Source organism: Saccopteryx leptura, chromosome 3 (assembly GCF_036850995.1).
Source record: "Saccopteryx leptura isolate mSacLep1 chromosome 3, mSacLep1_pri_phased_curated, whole genome shotgun sequence".
Lineage (NCBI taxonomy): Eukaryota > Metazoa > Chordata > Mammalia > Chiroptera > Emballonuridae > Saccopteryx > Saccopteryx leptura.
The window spans coordinates 173528493-173545400 of record NC_089505.1 but is presented as its reverse complement, the minus strand read 5'-3'; the positions used below and the strand labels follow the sequence as shown (position 1 = coordinate 173545400).

General features: G+C 46.3%; 1 protein-coding gene across 1 annotated transcript; it reads left to right on the top strand.

Annotated features, from left to right (window-relative positions):
* The first annotated feature begins 4462 nt into the window (after positions 1-4462).
* Positions 4463-8313, top strand: FOXI3 (forkhead box I3). The gene is made up of 2 exons (XM_066372230.1): positions 4463-5093; positions 7691-8313. Exons 1-2 carry the CDS (start codon positions 4478-4480, stop codon positions 8311-8313), a joined length of 1239 nt encoding a protein of 412 aa, XP_066228327.1. The 5' UTR covers positions 4463-4477.
* The last annotated feature ends 8595 nt before the right edge of the window (positions 8314-16908 follow it).

Here is a 16908-nt window from a genome sequence, read left to right as displayed (position 1 = left end):
GAGCTAGTTTTAGCACCTGAGGCTGTCACACTTCTACAGAGCTATCCTCACTGCCTGGGGCCATGCTCAAACCAACTGAGCCACTGGCTGGAGGAGGGAAGAGGGAAAGAAGGGGGGGGGGGGAAGAAGCTGATCGTCGTTTCTCCTATGTGCCCTGACCAGTAATTGAACCTGGGACGTACATATGCTGGGTCGACGCTCTATCCACTGAGCCACCAGCCAGGGCCATCATTCTTTTCTCATTTCCTATAGTTCTCTTTTCATCCCTACTTGTACCAGAGTTTACCTTTCATCTTACTCCTCTTGTTTTATAAAAACCAAACTTCCTTATGTTTCATTAAGAACAAAAGACTTATTTTCAAAGATTTTTTTCCCCATTATACTAGTAAATTATTTTCAGAGTTGGGCTTTTTCGCCACATGTGAGTAATGTTCCATTCTTTTTTTTTTGTATTTTTCTGAAGCTAGAAACGGGGAGAGACAGTCAGACAGACTCCTGCATGCGCCCGACCGGGATCCACCCCACACGCCCACCAGGGGGCGACGCTCTGCCCACCAGGGGGCAATGCTCTGCCCCTCCGGGGCATTGCTCTGTCGCAACCAGAGCCACTCTAGCGCCTGGGGCAGAGGCCAAGGAGCCATCCCCAGTGCCCGGGCCATCTTTGCTCCAATGGAGCCTCGGCTGCGGGAGGGGAAGAGAGAGATAGAGAGGAAGGAGGGCAGGGGGTGGAGAAGCAGATGGGCACTTCTCCTGTGTGCCCTGGCTGGGAATCGAACCCGGGACTTCTGCACGCTAGGCCAATGCTCTACCACTGAGCCAACTGGCCAGGGCATGTTCCATTCTTTTTTGCTAGAGAAAATTTTCCCAGATCCCATTTGTGTGTGTGTCTATGTGTGTTTACTCATCCTTCAATGGGCTTATTTATATTTCACTGTGGCATTTATAAGTAACTCATTAATTCAACAGATACTAATTTTTTAAGAATTGATATTTGTTTATCCTATCATAGGCAAGGTATTTATATAACTAAGTTACATAAAAGGATTTGTCTTTAAAAAGCCTCTGATTTACTAGCAGAGGTTGGAAAGCCAGGTAGAAAACATGAGCAGACTTCATTATTTCTACCTGTGGCCTTTTTCATAGATAATACAAGGTAACCATGATGCTGAGGCAGGAAGGACTGACTGTGAGCAGCTCAATGTGGTTCTAAATTGGCAGCCATTTAGAATGTAAGAGTACTGAGGCTATTTTCAATTTATATCAGTTTTTTTCTTCTCTGGAAAATATGTAAAAATACTAGTAAGTACTAAAGTGCCAATGTTTCTATGATGCTATAAATTAGTGTAATAAACTTTATATTCTGTTACATTATTTATTAAAAGTGAAAACATTCCATTATAAATCACTGTCTCATCACTCAGCCATTTCAAAGAACAAGAATGTCACCAAATGTTAGTAAAAAATAAATGACATATTTTCTTTGGCTAGAATAGTTTCCCAAAATGTCTATTTTCCAGTGATGAAAACATGTCACAGTGTATCATTATTTTACACTGGCATAGATACATTAATCAATTGCCTTGAGCATATCTTTTTGTGAAAAGACATTCTTTTAATGTTTATTTTATTGGTTTTGAGAGAGAAGAACATCAATCTGTTCCTGTGTGTGCCTGCCCTGATTAAGAATTAAACTGGCAACCTCTGCACTTCAGAATGATGCCGTAATCAACTGAGCCATCTGGCCAAGGCATGAAAAGACATTTTGACAAAGCATTATTATGGGAAACTTATTTCTTAAAATTTAATTTTTAAAAAATAGAAAATTTTAAAAAAACATTATTATAATTATGACATTAAAAAATCCAGGCTATGACCAATAATAGTTTTAAACTTACCTAATTAAGATGTGATTGAAAATAAAATAGTATAACTTTCAAACCCCCAGGGAGTGTGTCTGCCTCACAGATCTCCACCTGGATGGATGCTGTAATACAGGCAAAGAGCCACTCGGTGGCTCTGTCATTTAAAAATAAAACTAAAGTCTGCAAAAGATAATGTTATTTTATAATAAACAAATTATCTCTACTAGGCAGAACCTTTCATCAAAGCAAGAAGCAGCCTGACCAGGCGGTGGCACAGTGAATAGAGCGTTGGACTGGGATGTGAAGGACCCAGGTTCGAGACCCCAAGGTCGCCAGCTTGAATGCGGGCTCATCTGGTTTGAGCAAAGCTCACCAGCTTAGACCCAAGGTCGCTGGCTCGAGCAAGGGGGCACTAGGTCTGCTGTATCCCTACGGTCAAGGCACATATGAGAAAGCAATCAATGAACAACTAAGGAACCGCAATGAAGAATTAATGATTCTCATCTCTCTCCGTTCCTGTCTGTCTATCCCTATCTGTCCCTCTCTCTGACTCTCTCTGTCTCTGCAACAAAAACAAAAAAACAAACAAACAAAAAAGCAAGAAGCAAAAATCTCCAATTATAATCCCTCACTCAGAGTACTTTGGAGCTTTTGAATTGAGAATTAGACTTAAAAAACCACCCTGTAAAACTGCAAAGTATGTACGTCTAAGCAATTTGCTAAAAAATAAGGTGTTAGTGTTAAGGATATCAATTATTAAAGGGAAGACAGTTTCAAATTTTCCCCAATTTATTGGCATCTAGATTCCCAGCTTTCCTTTTTGGAATTTCTCTATTTAGTTTAAACCTTTAAGTTTAAGGGGGGGGGGGAATATTAAACTTGGATATTATAACTCATTAAAAATTACTTTCAAATTTCCTGGGCTACAGCTATCATCTTATTAATACCCCAAGAAAATAACAGAACAAAACAACTTAGTTTGGGGTTATTTGGAAAGGAAGGGGGGCAGTGGGAAAGTGCTGCACTTATTTAAATTAAGAAACATCAAAATATAATTAAGGCAAGCACAACTCCATTCTATAGCCTTTGCCAGGAAATTGGAAGAAATAATGTGCGTTAGAGGTGAAAAATAATTCCTTTCTGGTTCCAGGAACAATTAGAAAAATCGTTACATTGGAAGTATGATTTGCGTCTTAGGTGCCAACGTTTGGTAGGGAAGTAGCCCTAGATTTCTTTTTTCATAAGTTATATACATAAGACGATAAAATTTCCCCAAGTACATAACTAACTTTATCATGAAAATGAGTGCAGGGTTGGGAGGTGGGTGGGTTCCAAATAATTAAGTTCCAATAACTAAGTACTCTGAGCTGTGAGTCTGCAATTGGTAAATGGGGGTGGGGTGTGTGTTTTACTCTTTTCTCTCCCTTAAACGAGAATCTCTGACCTATCACTTACTAAGAACACATATAAGGATCGTTTTAATTAGTAAAATAAATTATTTTCTTGTTCAAAGCCAAAAAAATAATGATTGCGTGGCATGTGGTGTCGCTACAGGATTTACTGGGTTTTGTTTGCTTCCCAGGCAGGAACCGCGTTTGAAAACTTACAGAAGTAGTAAATAAAAACACTAAAAAAAAGGAAAAAAAAGAAAAGTGTCATAATTTGTTGTGACCCTTTTTCTTTAAATGAACGCTTCTTGCACAAAGGTTAAGTTAAACTTGACTTAAAAATGCTAATTCCGAACCGAGTTATTCAAATAACTCTGAAAATGTTCACCCTTGTTTTTAAGAACTACAAATCACACCGAAAGCATGCACAGAGAAGACACACAAGTAAGCAAATACGTACTTCCCGAACGTGGACGAACAGTCATACGTTTAGAGATATGGTTAAAGAAGTTAAACATCGAGTTCGGTCCCTGCTATCACAGAGCTGCCTACAAGGGGACACAACAAGGATGTCCGTTAATACAAGGTACCGTGTATCCCAAACAGTTGTAAATCACGCCTATGATGCTCGACCGGAGCGGGTCCTTGAGAGCAGACCGGAACCCCGGGCCCTGATTGCAGGTGTCGAGGCTGTAAGTGGAGAAACCAGAGCGAGCTGAGGCAGGTGGCCCGAGCGACCATCCCAAGTGAAGGCACGGACCTCTGAGAGACATCTGTCCTATTTGGGTTATCACCTTTTCGTATTTAATTTCCGTTCTTCTGTTTCATTACTGTGCTAAGGATACGTTAGCTAGGGAGGTGCGCTCCTCACCTTAAACTTGGAGGCGCCGGTGTTCGGGACCACCTGCGGGGAGGCACCGTGCGGAGGGGCTACGCGCGTGGCGCGCGCAGGGGGCGTAGCGCGACAGGTGGGCGTGGTGCTGGCGCAGGGGTGCGTGGTGGGGCGTGGCCACCCCGCGGGGCCGCCGGCCGCCCCGGCCCGGAGCCGCGCGCACAGGTATAAGAAGCCCGCGCGCTGCGCTCCGCGCGCGCCAGCTCAGCCCCAACTCGAGAGGCGGCCGCCGCGCCGCAAGGTTGGCTCCCAGAGGGATGCTCTCGCCGGAGCGGCGACCCCAGCCCCGCTCGCCGCCAGCAGCTGCCGCGCCGCACTCGCCGACGGCCACCGACATGGCTCTATACTGTGGCGACAACTTCGGCGTGTACTCGCAGCCCAGCTTGCCCCCGTCCGCTGCCGCCGCCCCGGGCGCGCCCCCCGCCGCTAGGGCGCCCTACGCTCTGGCCGACTACGCCGCGCCGGCCGCCGCCGCCAACCCCTACCTGTGGCTCAACGGACCGGGCGTGGGCGCCCCGCCGGCCGCCGCCGCGTACCTGGGCGCTGCGCCGCCGCCGCCTCCCCGGGGCGCGGCCAGGCCCTTCCTGCAGCCGCCGGCCGCCGCCGCCAGCACCTTCGCCTGCGCGCAGCGGCCCCTTGCGCAGCCCACACCCGCTGCGCCCTCCGCGCCCGCGGGCCCCACCGCGCCCTGCGACTTGGGCTGGCTGTCCATGGCCAGCCGCGAGGACCTGATGAAGATGGTGCGGCCGCCTTACTCGTACTCGGCGCTCATCGCCATGGCCATCCAGAGCGCGCCCGAGCGCAAGCTCACGCTCAGCCACATCTACCAGTTCGTGGCCGACAGCTTCCCCTTCTACCAGCGCAGCAAGGCGGGCTGGCAGAACTCCATCCGCCACAACCTCTCGCTCAACGACTGCTTCAAGAAGGTGCCCCGCGATGAGGACGACCCAGGTAAGGGCGGCGGCGCGCAGACAAGGTGGATGGGTGGCTGGTCTCGGTGTGGCTGACCTGAGATCCACACTAAGTCTTCTGGTTCTAACTGGGGATGTGAGCGGGTGGCGGAACATCCACTTGAACCTCGTCTGATTGGGGTGAGGGAAACCCCGAGGACAAAGAGAAGTATCTGAGGGTCCTTGGAGTCAGGACCCAGTGAGGAAGGAGTTCGTCCCGGACACGCCCCACTCCCTTGCACGCACAGAGGCTGACCAGTTAGAAAGGCAAAAACCCCGTGTCCTCAAACTGGGTAGCCACTCCTGCGCCACTTGAAGGGAGGGAGGGTCAAACTACTCGGAATTAGGACTAAGAACTCGGTGATAAGGGCGACATAAAGGAATTCGGTTGAGCCGAGAATCCCATCACTTATTCACGAAAGAGGTGGTGAGAGACCGAGAGGAGCGGTAGGCCATTCGAGCTGCCCATAGATGCACTTCCTCCTACATTAGGTTCCCAGAGACCGTGTCCTTCCTAAAACAGATACTTTGCCTACCTTGAGGTGATTTGAGTGTACGTGGCACACACCTAAGACAGAGGAATCCCAGAACTTGAACTGAATCCTGCAGATTGTTCTTTTGGTACTTGAACTATTTTGAAACTGTGGAAAATGAAACCCCAAATTTGCTTTTTCTGATTGAAACCAGTGTGAGAAGGGCTGGATTGCCGTGGAGTGCTGTTAGTGGTTTCCTCCCACCTAGAAAGTGGAAGTGGAGAAAAGCTTAAAAAGTAGAGAGAAACATATTCCTGCTTGAGGTATTCAGAATGAGCCCAGGTAAAAAGAGGTTGGGACAGAGTTGTGATAGGAAGGGAGAAGAGAAATAAAACCTTTTCCATTGCACACCACAGAGATCCAGAGTTTTGTGAAAATATCCTGGAGTACTTACTTGTATGTGAAGTCATTCTAGAGCAGTGGTTTCCAACAGGGATACAGTCCAAACCACATGATTGTAATGTTCTAGTAGCCACGTTAAAAAAGCAAAAAGAAACTGGTAAACTTAATGTTTTTTAGGGTAACCCCAAATAATCTTTCACCTATAACAAATATAAAAATTATTATTGAGGTAAGGCTTTACTTTTCTGGTACCAAGTCTTCAAAATCCTTTGTGTATCTTCCACCACATGCCACTTTGGACCTGCCACTTTTCAAGTGACTAGCAGCCATATGTGGCTAGTGATGACTGGATTGGACAGGACATGCAATTCTAGAAGGCACATCTTCCAATTTGGCCTCTAATAAATCACTTGAGATGGTCATGTGAATTTCCTGTACACTCTTCCCGACCTAAAAAGTTCAAGGTCCTTAATACCTTGTCAAAGTGTTTGGTACCAAGGTGGCACAATATAATTTTCCTGATAGGTGCAGGTATTATTATTGAGAGGGTAGTTGTAGGAATAATTTTTTTTGAAACTATATACAGAAAATGTTTCGGTGGGGAAAATGGGTGTGAGGGAGTGTGTGCTAGTTTGTGAAGGCAGCAAAACAGTGGTTAGTGAGGAGTGATGAGTCTGAGCATTCCTGGCTTTACTGTTGTTAACTGGGGATATGGCAGGTTACTAACCATCTGCACCTAAGTTTCCCCTTCTGAAAGATGAAGGTGATAATACTGCCTATCTCCATAGACCTGTGAGGAATAACCAGGTTATCCATAGAAAGCACCCACTATAGGTGCTCAGTGGTACTATCAGATGCCACTGATTGTTAAACCCTCCAAGAGGAGATATATATATATATATATATATATATATATATATATATATATATATTTTAACCTCAGTTATGCTACATAAATTGTAAGTGAAATTCTCTAAGCAGGAGACCAGTGTTGCATGCAGTAAATGGGGCCCTGATTGTCGAGATTAACCTTGTGGAGGGAAGACTTGGAGGAGATGCAGAGGCATTTCCTGCCCAGGGTGAGGGATGTTCAGAAACTCTAGGAAAGGTGTTCCCTTGTTCTCTAGATGTATGCCATCCAAGATGTTAAAACAATTGGTTGCTCAATAATAACCCTTGTCATTTTTGTTTAGCAAAGCAGAGGATCCGGGTACGTGAGAGGTTGCCTTTTTTCCCAGTGGAGTATTTTTTTAGGGATGAGAATTAAACACTTTCAGCAAATAATAACAATAACAGATACTGTTTCTGCATTGCTAACCATTGTGTGCCAGCTACTATGGAAAGGTACCGTTCAACCCTCACAGCCAACCTGTGAGGTGGGGACTGTTCCTATCCCTATTTTTATAAATAAAGAAATGGAGGTCAAGTTTAAGTAGCACCAGGATTTTGTAGGGTCACTCCATTTGAATCTAGAAGGGAAACTGTTATGTAATTTTAAGTGTCTTGTGAATAGAATTAGGTCTTAAAATTTAAGTAGCAGACACTGCCAGGAGGAGGTGAAAAGGGCCAGAACATCTTTGTTCCTTGAAGGTAATAAAATCTACCTCATAAGGATAACCTTAACAGTACAGGGGGTGGTGCATCTTTGTCAGCACCTTATGAAATGCTGCCCTCCTTCTCTGAAAATAGATGCTTCTCTAACACCTCTTTCTCATCTCCATAGGGAAAGGCAATTACTGGACACTGGATCCAAACTGTGAAAAGATGTTTGACAATGGGAACTTCCGCCGGAAACGAAAGCGCCGCTCAGAGGCCAGCAGCAGCTCCACAGTAGCTGCAGGGACATCAAAATCAGAGGAGGGTCTCTCTTCAGGACCGGGGTCTGGAGTGGGTGGAAAGTCAGAAGGCGACAGCCCCTCTGCTTTGCTAAGGCCTTCCCAGACCCCAGAGCCATCGGAGGGCACCAAGAGTACTGTCTCCTCCCCTGGAGGACCTGTGCTCACCTCTACCCCTTGCCTCAACACCTTCTTCAGCAGCCTCAGTACCTTAAGCGTCAGCAGCAGTGGGAGCACCCAGCGAGCTGTCCCTGGCAGTCACCACCTAGGGATCCAGGGGGCGCACCTGCCCTCCAGCAGCACGTTTCCCACCAGCTCCATCTCGGAAGCCTCACCAGACACCTTGCAGCTGAGTAACAGCGCCAGCAACAGCAGCAGCCAAAGATCTTCCTATTATAGCCCTTTCCCTGCCAGCACCGGTGGGGGTCAGAATAGTCCCTTCAGCCCCCCTTTCTACAACTTCAGCATGGTCAACAGCCTTATCTACCCCCGGGAGGGCTCTGAGGTATAGAGCACTACTTCTTAGGCTTGAATAGACACACCTGAGGTCTTGTTACAATACCGATTCCAAGGCAGTAGGTCTGGGGTAGATTCTACATTTAACTGGAGCTCCCTAGTGATCTCCAGGTCCATGGACCACACTTGGGAGTAGCCTGGGTATAGTGGATAACTTTCTGCAACCCAGCAAACTTTTACAGGTTTCTCTGGATAAGGGCCTTCCTGGAGAGAAATCTACCACTCTGTTATAGGGTAGTACCTGCGAGCCCTTACGAGGACAGGGACCTTATCTGTTTTGATCATCAATGTATATCAGGCTTACAAGCTCAGAGGTATACATGGGCTGGCTAAAAAACAACAACAAATGAATGAAGGTAATTGGTAGGAAAAACAGCAATTGGCAACTGAAGCCATAGGGAGTGGTTGGGACTGACCATCTGAAAGGCTACTCTGGGCAGCTACTTATTTCCCTCCTGCCTCGCAGCATTTTGACTTTCCTAGAAGAGTCAGATCTGTCTTTTTATAGGAAACCTCCATTTGAATTCTTGGCTGCTAATTAAAAGTTTTAAAAATATTGTACTAGGAAATCCCACATAGCCCTGAGCTGTATCCAGCTCATGCATAGCCACTGCTTAGGCATCAAGCCCTATGTGCTGGGCACCGATCTACGTACTTGACCCCTTTAATGCTCACCCAACCTTGGGAGATAGGTATTATTACAAGCCCTTGTTTTCTTAGGAGGGCTGTGAAACTCCAAGATGTCAGGTAACTCACTCAAGGCTGTACAGATAATACGCCCCAGGAGCCAGGATCAGGGGTTCAGGCAGCCTGGCTCGGGGGCTGGTGCTTGTAGGTTTGTGTTCTAGTTCCTGAGAAACAAAAGTAGCGTATGCAGGGTAGTAAGGAGCTAGATCACATTTGACCAGAGAGTCCAGTTGAATAATAAATGCTGCTTGCGATCTTTTCCTGAGCAGCAGGCATGGCCGCCTCTGCTTTGCTTCTGCCTCCATGTTCATGAGGCCTGGGGTGGCCATAGTCCTAGTGGACTTGACATCCTGTCACTTTTAGCATGTACTGGAGTTTTTTTTAAACAAAGTTTTAGAATTTTATTAAAAGTAGTTTTTAAGTGGAATTTTTTATAGTTTTTAAAGTTATTTGTGGTAAATTTTTAAAAAATATATTTTTGGCATTCCCTTTTACTTCTCTAAAGGTATTTTCATTTGAGCAGTTTTTATAGTCACCCTCCCAGCACCAGCACCGTGCCTGGTACAGGGCAGGCTCAGTCACTGCTTGAACTTACCCAAAACCTATAGGTTTTATTGGAACAATATTAATTAAGATAAAGATAATGACCTATGAATTAATGTCTTTGTACCATGTTGTTGGTTTGGGGTTTTAATTTTTTTTTTTTTTTTTTTTTTTTAAGAAACACAAATACATTGTAAAAAAAAGTTTTTAAACTTTTCCCTGTGTGTTTTTTTTTTTGAATATCACAGCATGACCCTTAAATTTTTATTTTGGAATAACTTAGAGAAAAGTATTTTTAAAAATAGCTTGAGGTATAAGTGACATCACCATTGTTTAAATACAAGAGCAGGTGTTCCTGGTTCTATTGCGTTTCACAGAGGTTGCATTTTTTTACCAATTGAAGGCAAGACCCTCCACCAGCAGAAAGATGACAACTTGGGTGTGTTGTGACCCCTTGCTTTATGGGGACGGTCTGGGACCGAACCTGCAATATCTCCAAGGTGTGCCTATAGAGAGACAGCCAAAGAGACGACCTACCCCACACTGTGTACAGAAATCCAGTTTCAGTGAATGTCAGTCTATGTGAAAAATCATGTGGACTTTTATAAGTATTGTTTCTAACACAGCTTTATATTTGTAAAATAATTTATACACTGAGAACAAGAAAACGTTTTACACCATGTGCTGAGTATCACTTGAAATAAACTCTTAAGTGGGATGACTTCTGGCCATGTTTCGGCATTACCATTTTTTGTCTTCGGTGTCTTTATCCTAAAAGAGATATCAGTTGGCATGGCACCATAGCCACCACAGGGACTTAGAGAAGAAGCAATTGATTGGAATGAAACAGTACTCGGGAGGGTCTACAAGTTTATGGCCCTTTTGTTACAAAGTATTGGTTCTGTGTTTAGATTGAAGTGACATTCAGTGCACCAGACAATTTGTTGCAGGAAGGAATGTACTGGGAAGGTGTCACCAGCTTGCCACACTCCCTACGTGGAGCCCTGGGTGTTGTAGTTCTCCAGGGGGCCACAGGCAGCTCATCACTATCAGGGAAATAGCTCGGAAACTTGGACATGGCCTCTAGAAGAAACCTGAAAGGGGAGGTTTCTGGGTTAGGGTTTCTCAGCATCAGCACTATTGATGTTTGGGGCTAGGTAATTTTGGTTTGGAGGTGGTGGCCCTTTGCATCACAGGGTATTCAGCAGTTTCAACACATTAGATTTCAGAGGCCCTCCCTCTCCCCGAGCCCTGGCCATGGGTATCTCCAGACATTGCCAGATGTCCCCTGGGGAAAAACATGAGCCTCGGTCGAGAACCACTGATCTAGACCAACAGCTGCAATTTGCCAATGAGGAAGGGGAGCCCTGAGACCCCCCCCCCCCACAGAAAATCTTAGGTCTTAGGGCTGGTGGCTGAGTCCTGAATGAGTTAGACTCTGGGCTTCAACTGCAACAGTTGTCCAATGAGATGCCTTTTCTCTTAAGGAGAATCGGTTGTAAGCAGGTGCAACCAAATAACGGGCATTTTTCAAAACTGGTATCTCCAGGTTGGCCTGGTCACATTGGAGGGTAGACTCCTTCAATATTTTAGTTGTTAGTTATAGATTTCTTATGGTAGCTTCCTTCTTGGTATCTAATGATTTCTGTTAATAGAGATCTAGGCTGGGGCGTAATTTTGATTAAACAGTAGTAAACTATGGGTTATTTGGGAACTGCATGGGATGGGGAGGGATACAAACAGGGAAGACACGTTAAAAGAACACGATTAGCTTTTATTTGAAAGTGTCTAGATCTGGGTAGGTATTAAGTGCCAGAACGTTGGTATTTATAAACATGAAGATGATCAGAAGAATCTACTTCTGATCCGAATAATAACTGGGAAGAGCAGCAGGATGGCTTGCTCCCCCCCCCCCCCGCTCCCCCCCCAGGATTGGTAGCTGCCTCCTGCTGGGCATGGGATTAAAGGGAAGGGAAGTAAACTACCTGTGCCTGTGATATTTTCTGGTCATCGTTTGCACCTGCTTCCCAGTTGGAAACCAGGTCAGAAATTACGGACCTGAGCTAAATTTCACTTTGTGCTGCTCAGGAGAGCATGGAGGCAAAAGCTGTGGACCTGCAGCACAGAGTTAGGCACCTTTTTTTCTCGAGGGGTATTCCAGGAATAGGGACTGATGTCAATCAAGTTGCAGCATAGGCTGAGGCCAGTTGGACACATTTGCATTTTAAAGCACCTGTCTACCAGCCTTCTAGGACCTAGTGTGCCCTTCAGAATAAGAAAAGGACTAAGGAGGATTTGAAAAACTAATCAGCAGTGTTCAGGTTTTCTTTTTAATAATCATAGTGCCATTCATCCCATTCTTGAACATATGGGGAAAAGGCTTTGAAAACTGTGCCTTGTATCCCAACTCCTTCCTGAGCCCCTCAAGAGCACTTACAAATTCTTCCCAGGGCTAAATGGGCCAGGCTTTGGCCACCAGGAACATAACTGAACTTTTGCAGAAACTCCAAAACTGCTTCTTTCCTGTCCTCTCTGAGGCTCCAAGAATGTGGAAAGAGGCTAAGTCTTTAGGGTCCAACTGGGTCTTGTTTTCTTCAGATGCTCTAGTAGCTGAGACCGGGAGGTTGTAATCGAAAAAGAAGCCCTTGGTGGCTTCCTGAGCAGGCAAGGAGGTGCTGGTTTCTGGGGTAGAGACCTAATGGGGCCGCACGGCCTTGCCTTTGTTATGGAAAGCCGTGAGCTGAGGCAGGGTCTGAGTGGCTCGCCCCACTGAAGAAAGAAGGCTTTCCAAATCAGATTTGAAAACAAAAAAAGACCAGGTATCTACTGAATTCCTTCCATCACCAAAACTCTTAAGAGGCCTGGAGAGCAGCCCTTTATCATTTAAAAAAGGAAACATTACAATAATAATAACTCACTTCTTGGATGCCAGGCACAGTCCTAAAACACTTATATAAAATAGCTATAGTATCCCTCCCAGCAACTCATAAGTAGATACAATACTGTTTTTATTTTTCACCAATGAGATTACTGAGGCCTGGGGCATTGTGTAAAATGCCCTCGTCAAAAATCTTAAGTGGTAGTTGCTGGTAAGTGGTCGAACTAAAATTTAAAATCAGGGCCATCTGATGTCAGAACCTGCCTGCCCTGAACCTATCCTACTGCCTCTTTGTTTTGGAGATGAAAGGAGAGGCACAGAAATGTTAAATGACTTGGCCAGGGCCACATAGCTTCCTGGTTGCAGATTTGGGCCTAGATCCCAGGCTCCTGCCTTTTGTCCCCCTACAGTGATGTTCCCTTCTGGTGTGTCCCCTGTAGGCTCCCTGTGGTTTTTTGTGTCTGAGCTCTGTTCTCAGGGCACAGGTAGGTGAGCAAGGGGAGGAAAGTCACTCTTCTTTGAAATGTCCTTTCCACAGCATAAGCCAGCAGCCAGGGCCGGGGCCCAGATCTCAAGCTCTGAAGCTGCTTCAGGAAGCTGTAGGTTGGGGATGCTGTCCTGGAACCTTGGACATCCACAGGAAATTTATCCATCGGCTCAGCAGATCCCTTTTGGTTGTCAAGCCCTGTGTTTGGGCATTGAGATGACCCTTGGCAAGCAAGTGGAGGCTTCCAACAAGTATGCACAGAGTAAGGGAGGATCCACACGGTACATGCGAGCTTCTCCCCACCGGCTGCCCACCTCTGACAAGGGAGAAAGGATGGTTCAGCGTGGTTCAGCTCCACCCCTCCCCACACCTTCCCTCCTCTTTCCTGTGTCTGGTGTGAGGGGGACGCGAAGACCTGGACTGACGCTATTCAAAGCTGGGCCAGCAAAAGTGACAGTGCCAGAGGTTCTGTGGAACTCTACTCAAGGCATGGACCCTTGGGGCATGACTAGAGTCTTTTTGGTTCCCTCATCGCGCCCAGCCCTGGCCCGGGCCAGCCACAAGAATGTCACATCAGCATCCTGGCCGCCAGTTCTCAGCCCAGCCTCAGGTGGGCAGAGAGACTGATGATCACGGAGGTTCGAGGCTACAAAGTGTGTTGGATTTTCTCCTCCCCAGTTTACCATCTTGAAATACATTTAAGCAAACCTCATGGTGGGAATCTGTCTGCTCCGTGTTGAGATCGTGAAGCCACACGTTAGCAAGCATGAGGACTTCTCTTTCCTCTCATCTCCAAACATGATGGCAGCAGACCCCATTCTGTACTGCTCACCTCCACCTCTCTACACCTGGGGGGTCACAGGTGCTGTGACTGCGACCCAGTCAGACAAACTCCCCAGACCTCAGTCTTCTGCTCGAGGAAATGGGTCCTAGCAGCATCTCCGTCACTGAACTGTTCGGAAGGTTGTTAATACAACTACTTCATAGTGAATGTGTGTGTTGCCCGGAGGTGACTGAATAGAGCCTTGTGTCCACTCAGCCTCCACACTTGTCTCTTTTCAAGAGTCTGATGTCAACATTCTGTTTTGTTTTTCCAGCAGCCTTAGAGGATGGGTATTTGTCCTTCTATTACAGAAAAGCCAAAGCAGAGCAGGAACCATGGTGCACGGCCCTCCACCCAGCCACTGGGAAGCTTGGAGGTGCCACAGGAGAGGGAGACTCACTTATCCATCCGCATAGCGGGAGTCAGCTGACAAACCCTCCCAATACTTGCTAACTCTCTTTTTTTTTTTACAGGGACAGAGAGAGAGTCAGATAGAGGGATAGATAGGAACAGACAGACAGGAGCAGAGAGAGATGAGAAGCATCAATTATTATTTTTTCATTGCCACGCCATAGTTGTTCATTGATTGCTTTCTCATATGTGCCATGACCACGGGCCTTCAGCAGACTGAGTAAACCCCCGCTCGAGCTAGTGACCTTGGGTCCATGCTAGTGAGCTTTTTGCTCAAGCCAGATGAACCCACGCTCAAGTTGGCAACCCTGGGGTCTTGAACCTGGGTCCTTCCGCATCCCAGTTCGACGCTCTATCCACTGCGCCACTGCCTGGTCAGGCTACTTGCTAACTCTTATTTTGCTTTCTCTGTTTTCCTCATGCCCACATCCAAGCCTGAAACGAGAACTGTCAGCTCCAGTATCCAAAATTGGTCTCCAACCCCTGACTTCCCATCAATTACTCTGCCATGGCCACACCTCTGCCAGGAGTCTCCCAACTGCCCTCCCCCGCCAGCCTGGCTTCCTGCTGTCTGAGCTCATTGACTACCTGAAAGCCAGTGTTATCTTTTAAACAACAGTTAACATTTATACAGCCTTTATGCTTAGAACCTTTCAGTGACTCCTATGATTAGCAAACAACCAAGTTTTTCTGTGGTCCTGCATGAACAAGGTCCTGCCCCCCATCCCCGTCCCAAATTCCCTTTCCTTCACCCTAGCCACTCACCACCTGCACCCCCACAAACATCCCAAGCCCTTTTGTCTGAGCATCTTTGCAGTTACTCTTTCTGTCACAAGAGCCCAATGTCCCAGATCTTCTTGGGTTTCTACAGAAGCCCTCTTTGGAGCAACTGCCCCTGAGCATCCTAACCTCTCCTACTTCCACCAACTCCCCTCAAACTGCCTTTTATGAATACCTTTTCCCAACTTAACTAAATCTCTGACTTAAATTAAAACAAGTTACTGTACCTTAAGAGGATAGTTCCCAAGGGTAAGGAATGAGCAGGAGACTAGGACCCAGGGGGCAGCGTGCTGTGAGCCACTCAGCTGCAGTCTCAGGTGACTCAATCCATGTCCATCTCCCTCAAGTCTAAAAAGAAAGCCTATGTACAACCAAAATAATTGTTTTAATTGATCTTAAGAAACAGGTGCATTGTTCTTCCTCCCTGTTTGAGAAAACCGAGGCAGAGAATATACATTTTCCCAAGACTTTTATTCATGATGGACCTCACTTATGCTCTATCAACTATGCATCACTAAGTACACAAAACACAAAAAAGTTACATCTCTCTTTTGGTTTTAAAGAGGCAAAACTCCAAGAATTTCTCTGTGATTAGCCTGAATTTAGGACTGAGCCGTTCCTACCTCCCCACACATCACTTCCGCTTTTCCACACTCATGCCTCTGCCAGACACCTGGAGCCTTTGATCACCGACCTGCCCGCCCGCTGGCCCCCAGCGCTCTGCTAGCAGACTTTCAAGTTCTCCCTCCTTACCAGGTTTGGGAAAGGAAAACAACGCTGTGGAAGCTGTTATGCGGCTCCGTCCTTTGCATGCTGGTGGTAAGAGCCAAGGAATTGCTACTTCAGCAAAGTTTTTCAAAACCTTCCTATGATTGGGGTTAACCACCTGGTAGCCAGGAAGCCTGCCAAGCATTCGGGCAGTGTCGGCCACAGTACCCCGCCTCTCACTCGACCAGCAGGGAATGTATGTGCCCGTATCTGGCCACGTATACAATTCCTAAGAATGGATATGTCTGATCATTAGGGGAATACTGCCATTTCTAGAGCAATAGGCTGACACTTGTGTGGCCATCATCCTCTTTGTTAGTCTCTTACATGCTAAGACCCTTCCAAAGGGGCAGTAGCGCAGTTCATCCTGCCCTTCCAAATGTAGTTTCCTCTCTTCTGTTCAGTGATTCTTAGTACCCACTTCCTGTACCTATGAGAAGACACAACTAACATCAAGGTCCCTGTAAGTATGGCACTCACTTTCTAGCGGAGGAGAAGAAGCCAAGAAAGGATGACGGTGGGTGACAGTGCTTTGAAGAGAAGTGTGGGTACCGTGGGGTTCTCTGGGAGAGGACAGGGTCTGCCTGGAGTAGGAGTTGGCCCGATGGAGAGGGCAGGAAGGGAAGCAGTCTGCATGTGGTGGGGGCTGTGTGAAAGCAGAATCAGGGCCTGGGAACAGAGATTATGGCCCCCTGTGGAGTTGAGAACAGCTGGACCTGGAAGCATATCACACACAGCACTTTCAGGCAGAAAAGAGCAGTGAAGGAGGTAGAAGTTGAACCTGTAGTCTGATCAAGTTTATCAGTGAAATAGACTGGGCAGAATAAAACAGAGGAGAAATGAATTCAATTTTATTTTAAGAATGGAATTTGTATATAAAACCAACTTCTTTGAAAAGGATAAGACCTGGGCCCCTGGCTGGTTGGCTTAGTACAGGGGTCCCCAAACTTTTTACACAGGGTCCAGTTCACTGTCCCTCAGACCATTGGAGGACCGGACTATAAAAAAAAACTATGAACAAATTCCTATGCACACTGCACATATCTTATTTTAAAGTAAAAAAACCAAAACGGGAACAAATACAATATCTAAAATAAAAAACAAGTAATTTAAATCAACAAACTGACCAGTATTTCAATGGGAACTATGGGCCTGCTAATGAGATGGTCAATGTCCGGTTCCACATTTGTCACTGCTAGCCGTAACAAGTGAT